General features: G+C 39.2%; 1 protein-coding gene across 7 annotated transcripts in view; it reads right to left on the bottom strand.

Moving 5' to 3' along the window:
* The window catches only part of ATG4C (autophagy related 4C cysteine peptidase), a 29,308-nt gene extending 14,600 nt beyond the window's left edge, over positions 1-14,708 (bottom strand). The window contains exons 1-8 of one of the 7 annotated variants that reach the window (XM_068953411.1): positions 14,590-14,666; positions 13,709-13,858; positions 10,814-10,944; positions 9,245-9,328; positions 8,341-8,574; positions 4,870-5,200; positions 2,923-2,993; positions 1,252-1,388 (exon numbers count right to left, since the gene is read on the bottom strand). In XM_068953411.1, the coding sequence (XP_068809512.1) occupies positions 1,252-1,388; positions 2,923-2,993; positions 4,870-5,200; positions 8,341-8,574; positions 9,245-9,328; positions 10,814-10,889 (933 nt within the window). In that variant the 5' untranslated portion in view covers positions 10,890-10,944; positions 13,709-13,858; positions 14,590-14,666. Of the gene's footprint in view, positions 1-1,251; positions 1,389-2,922; positions 2,994-4,869; positions 5,201-8,340; positions 8,575-9,244; positions 9,329-10,813; positions 10,945-13,708; positions 14,162-14,311; positions 14,560-14,589 lie in introns of those variants that run through there. The other 6 variants (XM_068953415.1, XM_068953412.1, XM_068953414.1 and 3 more) reach the window with 6 other exon arrangements.
* Between the last annotated feature and the right edge of the window lie 1,403 nt (positions 14,709-16,111).

The raw sequence follows: 16,111 nt of genomic DNA, 5'->3' as shown, positions 1-16,111 counted from the left end.
AGGTGCAAAAGCAACCGTTTGTTAGCGTACAAACAATGTGTTTTCCTGGACCTAACCTTAAGACTGATTCAAAGGCTCGTTTGCAGTAACAGTGAAGGTAAAGTAAGTGGTGTTACAGATCATGTCTTCAGCCTCAGGCATGTTTTAAATGTGTCAGAATTGCTCAGAAAAGAATTAACACTTTTCCAAAGCCAGCTGTCTAAAAAAATATAAGGAAAAGAACCAGGAAAGAAAAACAATTCAACAGTTCATCACTTAAATAAAAGGCTTCATAATTCTGTCTTCCTGTGCCATTAAAATAAACAAATATGTTTTCCTGAAATTTTGTAGAGAAGAGAAAGTCAAAAGAAAAAAGATGATGTAACAGAACAGACCGACTCCCCAATGCTGTAAATGCTATTGAATTATGCTATTTTAAGGATTAAAACAAGAATTTAAAGAGAGCATTTTCTCTGACAAATAGCAGCATGGAAAGTGACAACAAAGCAGCAGGGTCGAGAACAATCTCTTCACTGTGAGAACCCTCTCGTGCTGAAGAGGTAGGAGATGGTCCGTTCTGTGAGAGGCCATCTGTAAGCGTTCAGCACCAAAAGCAGAACCTCCGCTGAAAAAGTAAGACGGTATAGGCTTTTGTCGCCTCTGCCGTCTCCTCAAGGTTTTCGTTTTTTCAGTTCATTTTTATTTGTGGTCACTGCGTGCTACCTCTGCATCACTGTCTTCTGAAAGATTCATCCTGATATTCCGCAGAGTGAAATAACACTTGAAGTTATAGTAATTACTAATGATATCAACAACGCCTTGCCCCTTTCTTAAGGGGAAGGAAAAAACAAAAGAAATAAAGATACGAACAGACAAGCAACAACCTTAAACCATTTAAGAAAGTAAGAAGTAGAGTAAGGAATTTGGTATATTTGCTTTTTAAAATGCTGACTAATACTTAATACAGCACAACTCTAATAACATATGTAACTAAATTACCATTTGTAATTTGAGCCACTGCATTAACGCCTTTTCGGGTAGCTACTTTAGGAGTAGAACAGTTATCACTGCTTTACCAAGGGACATCATGTGCTCTGCAATTATGTCTGATCTTGTAATAGGGAAATTTAAAATCTGTAAAGTCAAACTTTACAACCTTCAATTGTAAAATCACCACCACACATTTAATAGGTAGAAGATCACCATCATGAAGTCACTTTTCATATCACCTAGTGCTACTATTTGAAAAATGATTGAACTCTCATTTCATACCTTTACAAACTCTAAATAGTCCATGTTTGTTCTCTCTCCACCAAGTCTCACAGGAACTAATATAATTACAGCTTTTGTATCTGCTTTTTCAGAATCCATAAAAGAACACTGTCTGTCAATAACATCTGAACTGTAGACTGAAAGAAGACAAATGAAAATATTCATATTTAAAAGATATCCTCTCACAAAGACACACCTACAAAATGACATCACTTAGTCTGAGAAACTAAAACTGCAGTCTTGTGAAAATATTACTGTCCTCCTGAAATGCAAGTCCTAAACCATTCTAATAAAAGGTAATATTATATTTCTTTATTTTCAGCAACGTTTTCAAGAATGATAACATGCTGCTACTGAGTTTTAACCAAGAGGACACATTGCCAGGAAAATACAAAAGGGACAGGTTAGGAGAAAGCCAAGAAATATTTATTCAAGTAAGTATTATTTCTTCTAAAGGAGCGATTTAAAATCTGAAAGCCTATGACTAACAGAAACATCTACACATTAAAAGACAAAAGACAAAATTTGGTTTTAATAAATATTCAAGTTCAATGTCTGAAGTTAATACAACACAGTCATCAAATGTGAGCGAGAAAGCTTAATGTGGTGCTTTTGCTTATTCTCTCCAAACCAAGAGGGATGCAAAAGGGTCACAAGAAGTGAAAAATGAATAGAATTTTAGCTATTTCTACTCTTAATTCCTTAAATTGGTCATTGCAACTCAGGTAAAGAAGCTGGTTTGTAACATATGATTAAGTAGTGTCTCTTTAAAACTAGTTTGATGGATTACACACGGATGTCATTCTTATCTGTCCTATCTCAAGATTGGTTATGGCATAACTAAAATTTCTGGCAGGTAAACATTGCTACAGAAGTAATATATTGTGCTTAGATCTGAAAGACTATAGTCCTGAGTGTAAAGTTTTAACTACATGTTTAGTTGGTCTTGTCATCATTTTCAGTGCCTGAACCTCCAAAGCTCTAAACTGCTCTGCCTGTTATTATTTAAAATGCCACGTTGGAGCAGAAGAAAGGTTGCAACAGACGCTGGTTCGCTATCCTGCTTGCACCTTTGAGCTTAAAGTTAAAATCACTTCTTATTAGTCTACAAGACTGGTGAAATTCTTTCTATTGGAAAAACGGGTTAAAAAGAATGTTGTGATACAAAAGAGTACAGTTGAAATATTTAAAAGAAACAAATCTACTTTAAATAACTGAAATAAAGTATTTTTCAGCCGTTTGGTTAAGGTTTGGGGTTTTTTTTGTTTTTAGAGAGATACAGAGGTTCTTACTAGCTTTCCACTAGAACAACATTGAAGCAGAGCGGAAAACAGATTATGGACTAATTTAAATCCACAGACTCCCAAAACACAAAAGTTACAGCAGACAGACTGTAAGAAAAATTAATCGTGATGGATTTTGAATGCCATTATCTTAATGAGATAAGAAACAAGCAATGTATCAAAAGCTTTCAAGTTACGATGTCTGATTCTGAATGAAAAGACCAAAGATACGGATATATCAAGAACCTCTCTGTTTACATAATCCCAATTTTGTGGATTCATTTTTGAATATGATTTTTTTCCTGTAGAGGTCTATTGATTCATGCTTACTGAAAGGCTTAAAAAGATGTAAAGTGTTTGCCAAAATCTACATAGCCACAACATTTACCTGTACAATCCTGAGCAACATACACTGTTACTCCTTGAAGCTCAGGGTCTCTTGCTTCTTCAACAGCTTTTCTAAGTACAAACAAAAAACTGTTCAACTCTCTTCTGATTTTAAAGAAACTAACAGTAAGCAAATATAAATGACTTAATTTTCAGAAACAGCTTATTTTTAATTGTTTACTTTTTAAAATTCAAACATCTTCCATTTCTGATAAACACAGATAGGGTGGTGGGTTCTTCTGTTAAAATCTTTTCCCAGAGCCAGCGTATATTACAGTATTTTTTCTCTCAAGCAAAGACGACAGTGACTGGCTATTCAGAAGAAACAATGAAAAACCACACACACACACAAAACCCCACGTTATTTTACAATGAAATTCATATTCACTCCCTAACTTCTTTCAGTTTATAACAGTTTTCTGTCTTGTATATGGGGACAGTAAAAGCTAAATTTGCTCAGAAAAAATACTAATTTCAACATGATTGTTTTCTTTAGTTAGCCTTAACTCATATCCTAACCACAAATTAGCACTTCACGTCTACTGAAATAAAAGCTAACACAAAAAAAAGCTGCAAGGTTTCACCAAAATTTTCAAAATGTAAAGGTATTATTAGACTGTCCTCAAAAGAATAAGAGTAATGGACCTAAAAACTAAAAAGAAAATATATGTCAATAGTCTGAAGCATGATCATCAATCAAAGACAACATTTGTAAAGAAATTAAACCGTTCAAAATAGAAGATTACCCTTTGACTTTCAATACATGTTTGCATTAAATGGTCACTATCCCTTTATTTCACAATACATTTTGAGGAATCATTTAGTATAGTCATTCTTAAGTTATGAGAGAGCTATACACTCTTAGTACTGCTGTAAGGCAGAAAGCAGATCTAGGAAAGGAAACCTTTGCAGCGTTTAAAATCACTGGTGGGTTTATGTTGAAGGGAATGCTCGGACCAATTTTTTTTTTTTTTATTAGGAAAATGAGCGAGTCCAATTTAAAATATGCAAAAAGAATTCTGATAGTTTCTATTATCAGAAAAAAAATGCAAGAAAGCACATAAAGAATGCTGACTTGTCACATCACCGTATGCGTTTGAATGTATGCACCCATATCCGCTGGAGTATTTCAGCATAGGCTCATTTAAGATGAGTATACCTGTATACTAATTATCAAATTCTTCTACCTACATATAGGTAGCATACGTATGAACTTTGACTTCTGCTGTTTCACTTATTAGAGATTCAGTTTATAACTAAACTGGAATGCACTAAGAACATACGACTGTAAAAAGCAAAAAATCTGTAACATTCAAAGAAATAGCATATAAAGGTACATAGTATGGAGAAATTTGACTTTCGACTTTTTTTAACCACACTGAATGTCACAGACCCTTTACTTTTACTATGATATAATTATAATATTAATAGTCCCATACATTTACAGTTTCACAAGAATTTGATGTGTGCAAAGAAATGCTGAAAACATCAATTTTAGCTCTGACATTTCATTACACTATCAGTACATTACAGCCCCCAGGTTACAGTATTAAAAAAAAAAAAAAAACCCTATAATGTTATGCATGTTCCAAGGTTGAAAGAGTGGTTAGTTTTTAGAACATTTCATTAAATACAGCTCTACTTAAAAGCTCAGGTTTGGGAAAGACCTTGGGACTTCTACTGCCCAAAGTACAGGAAAACAGGAATGCCTTTTCTTTCCTGAAGATTGGGCAAAGGCTCAGAGTTCAGTTCCTGCACCTACTAATATTTCCCTTCCTGTCTCTGAAAAAGCTCTGAAATTACTACTACTATGGACATTTTACAAAGCCAATAACAGTCAGATATTCAATTAAGGTGAAGCAATTTTATGAAACTTTTGAATGCTTCTCCTGTAATGCGAAGGCACTGTAAAGATAAAAAAAAAAAAAAAAAGGAAAGATATTTTTACCTTAAAATATGTGCAACAACTGCAGGCCCATACCAATCTCCAGCAATTTTTCCAGATTTCTTTCCATATTCTATTAGCTGATGTAAGCCAAAAGCTGCCAGTGGAGAGTCACCAAACCAAGAAATTATTTTTCTATGATAAACCTCATTTCTCATTTCATTGTCACCACAGTTCCCCTTTAGTGTTCTCTTATGATGGTTTGACAAAATCTTGGCTTCTCTTTCCGCTGTAAGTGATGCTTCAAACGATGCAGTCAGCTTTTTCACTGTATGGGTTGTCCATGATTCAGAATCTGAATTTTCAATGTCCAGTGCATCTGGCCAGATCCAGGCTGCAGCAAAAAAATTTAACGTGCATGTTAGGCTTAATGTTAACTTTTGGTATAATTAGCAAACCACATCCATTTCCTTTGCCCCCTCTCCCCCAAATAATATGTGCTTTACATACTGCGATGCGAATGTCAATATTAAAATGTAAACAAAGAGCACTTATTCAACTGCAGTATGGCTTGATTTTATTTTCTGCTGAGTGACAGTAGAACAGTACACTTTGTTAGCCATTTGTCCTATCTGAGATAGTAGATCACTCAGTTAAGATATACAAGATAGATCTGATTACAGGACACAGATTAGAAGCATCGTATATATTAGAAGTACAGAAAAATAGCTATTAAGTACTAGCTAAAAAGCTTTATCTAAGTTAAACAATAAGTTTCAGTAGCTGTTTTCTATTCTTCTGGTTTATCAGTTATTAAGAAAAAAAAAAAACCTTGGGGGAAAACATTCATGTAAAAAAAAAAAAAAACACTTCTTCCTAGCAAAATGTAAAACAATAGACCTCAGTCAAAGCAGATCAGCAGAAAAATACACGATTTCTTTATTTACTACATTTGTGAATTCTTAGGTTCACCTAGATTTCAAGACAGACTTGTTTAATAATTAAGTTTTTCAGTATAATATCTACAGTCTGTGTTTCTAGCAGTAGGTTTCTCTAACAATACACTCTACAGGCAGTGTTCCTATTAATATTGTAACAGTGGTTCAGCCTATCTAGAGAACAGTAACGCTTCCCTCGTCAGATGACTGAGCCTCTCCCACAACTTTGAGGAACTCCTTGTAACAGAGAGTACGTGAGGAAATCTCCAAACCACCATGAATGTCCTGCTAGACCAGAAAATATTCTGAAGGTCTATAACGAGCATCCCAGAACACGACGGGGAAGGCAGCCACTCGCAGCAGTAAAGAACAAACCCTGAGGATGAGGTGCTTTTTTTTGCTCAGCGAGCCCGGTTTCTGTATGCTGCTGGTGGCTCAGCTAGTTGCAGTTACAGCAGCAAGACGAAAATATTCACAACAAATACTGGCAGAGCAAGAGCTGCAATCCTCCCTGCAATTCTTGCTGAAGCGTCCAAGTAAAAGTCTTTGACTGAGAAGCAAAGTGGAGGCACAGAGGCAGCAGCACTATAATTCTGAAATCTAACTCAGGCTTCCAGTTATGTCCCAGGTGCTGCTGGTGATGGCCCCAATCCATCTCCCCCACTATTTGTTATTTGCTGCCGAAGAGTAAGAGCCCCAGGCAGACGCACACATACGCTCAACAGAACATCATGGGCCTCGCTGTTCCTGTATTGTGACTATCACATTTAAGGCCACGTTTTTAGCACAGTAAAACTTACCAGTGCCTTAACATTTAAAATGAAAACGTACTTACAACATCATTCTGCAATATCTGGAATATTTCACATAGTAGTGGAACTGTAAGCATTCTAGCTAGAAACTGCAGTCAGGTTTTGCTTTGTACCAGAAACAATACCATTAAACTAAATGGAAACATCTCTGGGAAAAGAATAAGCAGCAATGAAAAAATTCATGTAAACACTTAAATATGTTTAAGAAGTTACCCAAATCTCATAAAAAGCTTTTCAAAAGATAATTCACCAGCTGTCGGGTGATGAGAAAAGTAATCCAGAAAGACCACACATATTCTGTTTTTCTACACATCTGGATTCCCACAGAAATACTAGCCAAATGGATTTGGAATCACCAAATCACTTTCCAAATTAGGTGCATGGGGGACAGTGCAAGAAAGTCTTTTTAACCATAGAGTTTAAAGATACAAACTTGGGATTTTTTTTATTTTGGGTTACCTTAAAACAGGTCATTATGCATTCCTACTTACATGTACTCTTCTAGTCAGATTTTTTTATTTTTTTACGTGTGGGTATAACAAAAGTTATCTTTAAGGGCTTTGTCCTCTCAGCAGAGGTGTTCTTGTACGTTTTGGTATTTGCAGTCAGGTGAAAAGGAATAAAGTTAGGTTTTATGACTTAAATATCTATAGCAAAAAGAATATTCAATAAGCCAATTCGACAGTTCAGCCATGACACTGCCAAGAAAGATGATGTGATGCAGCTGGCTTGGGATTCTGTTCACAGCTTACATCACATTGACACAACAGTTAAGTGCAAAGTATTATCAAAACAGGCTTTCAGAACTATCTGCTACTAACGTAATCCTGGGGGCCACCAAATGGCTGAGTAAACAATACACTGTATTCTCTCCGACGGGCACACCAGGGTGGCTTCAGGCCCGCAGCTCGGAACATCTCTGAAAAAAGCCATGGTGACAGAGGGAAGGAACGATTGTTTGAAAGGGGCAATGTGGCGGATTCTGAAAGTGATCGTGGAAAAAAAAAAAAAAAAAAAGACGAAAAGGTGGTTAACTTAGAGAACCCAAATACCTCCATGCAGGACGTGACTCAGGCTTGAAAGAATGGGGAGGACACGCATGCTCAGCCTCTGAAAGCAGAACGTGTTCCAAGTCTCTTAAAAGCAACTCCTTTCATGTGACTGAAAGTATTTTCAGAGAGATGAAGATAAGAAAAAAAGGGAAGTTCTTTAGTAAGTACACGAGGCAGGGGAGAAGGGAGGAAATGAACTAGTGAAAATTTCAACACAAAGAATGATGTATTGAAGTCAGATTAGAATCCTTCTATTAACTCAATATATTAATCCTAGAAGAAATTGAATAATGTACAACCTTAACACTGATAAAAGAACATCACTTCTGCCATAGCCCTTAGCTATGGACCGTGGAACTCATTTCTACATCTCGAGTTCAACAAATTAGCAAGATTCAAGAGAACTGGATATTTACATGGATAAGATGAATACTTAAGTATCGGATCATAAATTTTTGTGTTTTTTTACTTCACAATTAACTTCAGTGGTGTTTCCAGTATCTTCCTTTGCCACACCTTGGTATTTCCTTTCTCAGAAATAGAATAGTAGATTAGCTAGATCACTGCTCTGACGCCACATAACAATTCCAATACTAATGAAAAAGAATTCAGAACCAAAACCAGCTTGCACTTCAGATTCTGGCTACGTGAACAAAGACTGCCACTTTCTCCAAAATGATAATCATGGGCGATTATCACGCCAAATACAGACATCTTCATCTTGTGACTTACCTCTACCAAGAAAATGAAGCATAAGACCTTGAGCCAACAGCATTTGACCAGTTCTCAGTGTGCAACCCCAACCACAGTCTGTTGTTAATGCAGATCCCTTGATCTGAGGAAATTCTTCTCTGTAAGTCAGCCATATTCTAGAAATAAAATCTTTACGGAACTCCTCAACGTTTCCTGAAATCTCTGTGTTGATATCATCAAAACTGGATCCATCTGTAGAAAGCTCACCAGATTCTGTAACGCAAAGCACAACGTAAGTTATACCTTGCTATGAAATTTTTGTTATTAGGAGGAAAATGAAGGTATGCTACTATTCTGTTAGAAAGATAGGGCAACCCTGCAAAAGGTAACGATCACTTCAAACACAAGAAGGGAAAATGAGAGGGCAAACATAATAAGAGGTGCGCTAGCTGAAACAAAGAATGATGCAGCCAGCAGGTTTCAAAGGAATTGCTGACTTGTTTCTGAGCAACTTAATTCAGCTAAATGTAAATGGTCAAACAGTGAAAGGCATTCAGAAGAAGGGTTCTTAGAAAACAGCATAGTGGAAAATGACAATGAAGGTATCTGGTGTAGTGACTTTTTGTATAGGCATTGTCACGATTTCCTTGCTGAGGTTTTACGCAGAAAACCTCAATTTGCTCGGTAAATTAAGTAAAGTGCAAATTATAGGACTAATGTTTACAAAGAAGAACAAGACTGGATGCTGGTTTTGCACTGAATAATACAGGGTAGGATGGGTTACATTAATGCTGTTGGAAAGTCAAATGAGAATTTTGTAGGCTTTTCACGTTTACATTTTGAATTCAGTAATTGTTAATGAAGGTCTTTCTAAGAGGATTAGAAAGATATTCATAGAGCTCTTGCAGAAAAGATTGGAATGAGAAGAGTGCTATGTACATACCATCAGATTTGAAGTGGTAACATTTTCCTAGCAGAAAGACTGGAGAGTTTCTACTAAAGTAAGTTTTTGTTTTCAACACCCAACCTAAAATAGATACAAAACAAATGCAATTTGTGACTGAGGTATTCCAGAAAGGCGTTTCTAATAGCATCTCATTAAGCCAAAAACATCCCATAGAAGAGGAATGCAGAGAAAATGTACTGAAATTGGGTTTTTTGCTTTCAGAAATAATGAAAAGTTTAACAGCTCTAAAAACAGATTAGAGTTCTCTTTTAATAGTAATGTTACCCATGTATGAAAGTCTGAATGTTAATACAAGTCTAATACTGCATAGTTTAGAATTAAATTGTTAGGATACAGAAGTGCTAAAGCTGAGTTTAAGTTGCTGTGTCTCTGTATGTGAAATCATTACTGCATAGTTTGATTCTTTGAGGTTTGCAACTCCTGTAATATAGAATAAGCTTCCCATATGACCAGTGAAAATGCGTGAAGAATACTGCATGTCCTGTCGGATTAAACATATTTCTTCACAAAAATCAAATTATATATTTCAGACAAAAGGGATGCGGAAAATTACTACATGTATATGAAGTCAAGAAGTTCGTTTTACTTTTGGAAATATAACTTCTGCATACTGTTTCAAAAAAATGTCATGATATGTTGTATAAATGTGAACAGCCAGATTAATGTTATGTATTCAGTTTTTAGATTTTTGACAATGTGCCCAGACTTGAAAAAGTAGCGTTACTTAAATACTAAACTAGTAACTTTTGCACTTAAGTCTAAATCTTACGATATTTTTTTTTATCCCGCCCCTAGCGTTTTTTGAATTTTTCCTTCCACGTGTAGGGTGTAACAACTACTATTCCCCTTCAGCCACCTGGTAACCTTAAAGAAAATAGAAGAAAAGAATCTTTTCATCTTACTGGACATCTCCAAGATACAATTATGATAATTAACAAAATTTATCAGAAAAATAGTGATAAAACTGAACAACCTCCATCCTGGAGGAAAACCAGAAAAATTAAGGTTAAGGACAGATTAGGATTTTAAAGGATACAGTTGAAAACTTACTTTTTAAAAAACAAATCATTGATGTTGAATCGTGGAAAAATACGTTACTCATGTGTGTGGAACTAGGTTCTTCAGTGGAGTTTGTATTGCAGGCATCATCTTACTTTTTCGCCCCAAGTAACTCCTTGCACAGGTGATCCCATATTGTCCCCGTTTAAAAGTCTATGCAAATCTAGCGTCCTCTGTACTTATCTGCACAACGTATTTCTTTTTAAGACAACAGTAACTTAAAAAAGAAATGATGTAAATTTACTTCAAAAACGAAGAGCTAAACAAGTGTGTCTACTCAACCTGTTTATCGTAACATCAAAGTAAAAATGGTTTCAAGGACCACATTGCATGGTATTACTACCATGCAATGGTAGTATTACTAACGTATTTATTTTTAACGTATTTAAATTATTTTATTTTCTGACTCATGATCCCATTCCTGTGAACAAGAAAAGTTCCATTCATTCCAATGGAGACAGGATTGTACCACATGCTTTCACTTACTGTATTTCATGTTGTGCCATGCAGACATAAACTTTGATTTTATCTTTTCTACTTCATCTGTCCCTGTGGCCTCCATATTCAAATTCTAGAGAAAAAGCCATCGCTGTCTTGTAAGACATTAAATTCTGCTACTGTAAAAACAAAAATATAAACATATCCATGGGCACAGAGAACACAGAGCATAACACCACCAGCACGCTTAGGTACTTAATCCTAACATGGCCAGAAACAGTAATAAACTTGCAGAATCCTCCATTTCTAGGGAGTGAAAAGCAATCACATGTTCTATGAATAAGTAATAAAAACATTTAATTCCAAATACACACCAATAAAATTACCATACAAAGCTAAATAAAATATAATGTTCTCCAATGGCTCTCTATTGCACAACAAACCGATCTAGAGCACGTAACCTGTGCTGGCATATGAGTACACTCATTCTAATTTACAGTGAAATGAATAGCTGTATTTCATTAAATAGAATAGACACTATTCTTTTCCATTACATGGAATAGAATAAGTACTTCTTCCCTCACATCTGGGGTTCTGAGCACCAAAAACCAGATCCTGCTTTTAAAAAAAGCATTTTTTTCAGATTTCTAATCAAGAATTTTCTAACCCAAAGCGTACAGATGTTGGAGAGATTGAAGGACACAGCTAGATGTTTTGCTGTACATGGACATGGCAGAAAACAGTTACTGAAAACGTGTGCAGTAACACGGACACCATTTTGTACAGAATTAACTTGTAAGAGGGATGACATCAACAAATGGGTAGAATACTGTCATAAATTCTGTGTTTACTTTATAACCCTTCTAATCAGCCCTTGTGGTGCAATAAAGGTTCTCTTCTGATTTGATCACATTTTCTACAGTAGTTCATCTGTATTACAAAAATGAGATTGGTAAAACGGTGGTATAAGCCACTGCAGCGCAGATTACTTTGTAAAAAAAGCTGCTTACAGATTGTTAAAATAGGGGGGCGTGGAAAAGCACATTTAGTCACTCTTTCTGAATTGCAGCACGAGGCAGACTTCAACTTAAAAGCACGTTAAACTCTTTTTATAATACAGAAGAATTACGTATTACCTTCCATATTTATCCGTGTTTTCAGGAAATATGAGGAGTCTAGACAGAACTCCCTTTATAGTCCATCTGTATCATTTAGCAAAGAAGCCTACTATTAATTAATAAAGCTGCCTTCACTTCATGTGTCCTGTCAATGGTTCACTTTAAAATAATTGAATAGGAGATTGCCTTGATGATACTTAGTAGACCAAACCCTTGAATAGCTAGCTGAAAAATTAAGAGCTCCTGTTTCAACAGTTAACTCTTCTGGGACATCAAAAATTGATAAATAGAGGTACATCACTGCAACCGTCACATATTTTTAGTGAAGTACTTACAACAACAGGTGATGAAGGGCATAAAAGCGAACCATCTCACGTAATTACCAACTCTGATCAGGAGCATACACCATCACTGATGCGGACCGTGTACCTTCCTTACTTTAGAAGGAGTAAAGTATGCTAGCCGGGGAGAAGCTAGAACCGTATCTACCTTTTCATGTGTTATTCTCCATTGAATCAGGATCAAAAACAGGGTGGAGACTAAACCATGTTACTTCTCGTTTCCTCTGGGAACCTAGTTTAAGTAATTAGGGAAACTAACCCTAACCCCTGCTGGTGCAATTCATAATGCTGACAGGCGAAAAGAGTGCGAAGATGTCTCGGCCTCCCTGTCTTCAGAGCCTGAAAATCACATAGATGCACTGTTTCTGGGATCTGCACGTAGCGCATGAAAAAACACAGTCTATTGCCAATCTTCTCTAGCCTGTTTCTTCTGCTACTCCACTGTACTACTTGATAAATGTTTGTCAGCTGCTTTTTTCACAGAAGAGGCAATAAAAGCGAGCTCACAAACACAAGGGAAGACTGATGTTTTTTACTAATGAAAATGATTAACACAGCAGCTACAACCCCATTTTGCTTAGCCTTGCATTACGTCGGGTTAAGAGAAAGACTCTTTAAGGTAAGGTTTTAATTTATTGCCTTTTTTTCCTCTTTTTTTTAGGGGAGAGAAGAAAAGACTACATGGACAGCTGTCACTGACGCCAGCTGACAAAGCTGGTAAGATTAACTTCTTCAAGAGGGGTGTTTGGTCCAGTTACTGCTCTTACGTGATCAGTCAGAGACAGTCATTTACGTAGAGGCTAGTGACTGCCTTAAAAGCCAATAACTGTAAAAGCTCCCTCTGGCTAAAATTAGGAATGAAACAAACTCTACTGTTCAGAGAAGCAGCTCATTTTCCTTTAAAGGACAACGGTCATCTCAGCACATTTTTCTTTCATCCCTTTACGTTTCTTCCCCAGTACTGTGCTAAGATGTGAAAAGGACTCCTAAGCAGAATACTAACACAAAACGGACCAATTTATTCCACAGGGAGAACACAGGCTCTTCTTCCCATTAGCATTAAGAACTTCTCAGTAATAGTTTCACTGAAATTAATGGAATAATACCAGCGGAAGGTCACTGTGAATACAGATTAAAGCCCAACGGGCACAATGCAACCCCTATTATTAAATCTGAGTCTAACGGTTTTACATTGAAGTCCTCTTATTTAAGAAGTTATCTAGAACGTACGTTATTACTATGGCGCTACTTTTCAGACTGGCAGGACAGGCCTCTGAACGCAAAACGAAGCCCCGTCGTCTCAGGGCCTCTACTTACCCAGTCTTTGAGAGGGGATGACTGCAGCAAGGTGATTGCTTTTTAGGGTTTTTCTCCCCCCCCCCCAAAGTTAATGAGAGGAGAGCAAGCTAATCCACTGATGCAACTCAACGAAAGGGATGGGTCAATTGTAAAAATGAGGACCCCTTCGCTTTTTTTTTTTCTACCTGGAAAGAAATCGAGCTAGAAGCGAGGACGCTTAGCAAAATCCACGCGGAAGCCGCTGACAGAGCACGAACGCGGATCGCCAAGATGTCATTTTGCAGGAGTTACCTCTCCAGCTGCGGCCGCGCACCAAGACAGCCAGAAACGAGGTTCTGATAAAAACAAAGGGCAGGCGAAGAACAAAGGGCAGGTGGGGGGAAAAAACAGCTTTTTTGTGTGTGTTCGTTTCCTCTCTCTGTCTCTCCTGCGCTTAACTTAGGACGTTTCTGCCCCTTCGGGACTCGGAGCCAAGGAAGCGCCGCTCGCGCGGGAGCCCCCGGAGCGGCTGCCCCCCCCCCCCGCCTCGGCGCAACCGTTTAATTCACAGCACGTCACCAAGCAACGGGCCGCAGCCCCGCCGTGAAACCCTCGCACGCGCGGCGCCAGCGCGCACCCAGGGCGGGCGGGCGGGCGAGCGGAGGCGAAGCTCCCGCTGCTCTCCCTGACGCGCCCGCGCCTTCCTCCCGCTCCCCCCCCCGCTCTCTCCGCTGAAGTGACCCAGAAGCTCTGGCCGCGCCGGGCAGCGACCCGGCCAAGCGGCCCGCCCGGGGCCTCGCCGCACTTACCGCACGCGGCCGCTCCGCCCAGCGCCGCGGAGGCTCCCGGGCCCCCGCCGCCCCCCGCTCCCGCCGACCGCGCCACAGATCCCTCCGCCGGCCGGCGCCGGGGGCCGCCGCAGGCGCGGGTCGTTTACGCTTCCCGCTCACGCTATCGCCACGCCTTGGCCCTTCGGGGCTGCCGTAAAGGGGCGGAGGAGCTGAGGGCCGGGCGCCCGCCGCAGCCGTTAGCTGCCACGGGGAGCTGCCACGCCGCCGCCTCCGCCTCCCGCAGCAAGGCGGCTTACCCGCTCGCCGAGTTTCGTAGCGGAGCCGGCCGGCCGAGCGGCCTCCCGAGGGCTTCAGCCATGCGGGACCAGGCCAGACTACAACTCCCAGCGGGCGCTGCGGCGGCGGGACGCGCGTGGGGGGCTGAGCCCGCGCGCTGCCTGCTGGGAGCTGTAGTCCTCGCGGCGCGGGCGCTGCCTGAGGCGCGGTGGCCGCCGCCTGAGGCGAGGAGAGGCAGCGCAGCGGAGCGGGGGCCCGGGGCTCGGCAAAGCGGTGCCAAAATCCCCTTCTTTTGAAGCTAGCGGTATTTCCAGCCTCAACACATCTCCGTTTGGTCTAATGCCGGCACCGGTTTTCGAATTCAAACGGCTTTTCTGTCTCTACTCCAGACGTAGGTCAGAGTAACCGCTTCCCTAGCTTGGTCAGGCCGAGGTTTTTGTTAGTCTTGTGTGAAAAAGGTTCTTCGTTAGTCTGCGTGTAGCCTCTTGAAAATCGTTGGGTGTATCAAACAGTCTGGCCTTAAAAAAAAAAAAAATTAAAAAAAAGTGTCACATTTGGGAAGAACGTGGCTTGAATTGTCTGAATGCCTGGAATTGGCATTGCTACTCGCCATGCTGTCTAAAGAGTATGTCCCCTCGTTCTCTGGGTGCCCAGGACTCTTAACAGCACGAGCTTGGGTTCAGGGAAGAAGTTAAAGGCTTGGGTTTTTTTCCATTTTATGATTTTACTGCCTTCTGCTGGTTGAAGATGGTCAGGCTGCCTTTAATTTTTTATAATCAGCACATGATTGTAGCAGCTGATCTGAAATTAAGCTCCAGGAGGACAGATGTCAACAGTAAATATTGCACGTATGTCATTGTATGCGTTTCCTGTGGGGAGGAGTTGTAATATATTTTTTACATAATATATTTCATGTAGTAGGAGCCATCATAAAGATGATGATCTTGGGTATTTAATCTTAACGTGTAAATAGAAGACAAGTCTTTTTTTTTTTCCAAAGATGTAGCTGCTGGCTTGAAGCTGGGAGGTGGGAGACCAGCTTTATGCTCCTCCCTGTCTGTAGGCCCGTTGCTTGACCTTTGCCAACAGCTATTCACTCCTGTGTTTCAGTTTCTTTAAAACGGAGATTACAATACTGATCTCCTTTGGAGACTACTTGAAGTTCGACTAGTGAACATGTCTATATAGCAGCATAATAATAACACTACAGTGATAACATTTTAAAAAAAATCCTAAAGAGTGGTCGCCTGTGGTTCCTTTTTAACACTGGAAAGGAGAAGTAATCCAATCACATTTAGTTGCACGCATGCGCTATACATCTTTGTCTTCCGAGCGAAGACAAAGATTTAAAGATAAAAAACACTTACAGTTTGTACTAAATTCCTGAAATATTGTGGCCCCACAGTACTGGGTGCTCTGTCAATGCAGGAGGCAACCGGCATCCTGCCTTCAGAATTTTATGACCTGATTTTAGAAATAATAGATCTTTAAAGTATCGTCTTTGGGTTTTTTTTTTTTTTTCAAAAGATCAATGTGCCTGCC

This window comes from Struthio camelus, chromosome 8, assembly GCF_040807025.1.
Source record: "Struthio camelus isolate bStrCam1 chromosome 8, bStrCam1.hap1, whole genome shotgun sequence".
Lineage (NCBI taxonomy): Eukaryota > Metazoa > Chordata > Aves > Struthioniformes > Struthionidae > Struthio > Struthio camelus.
The sequence above is the reverse complement of the archived record's forward strand: the minus strand, read 5'-3'. Positions and strand labels throughout refer to the sequence as shown.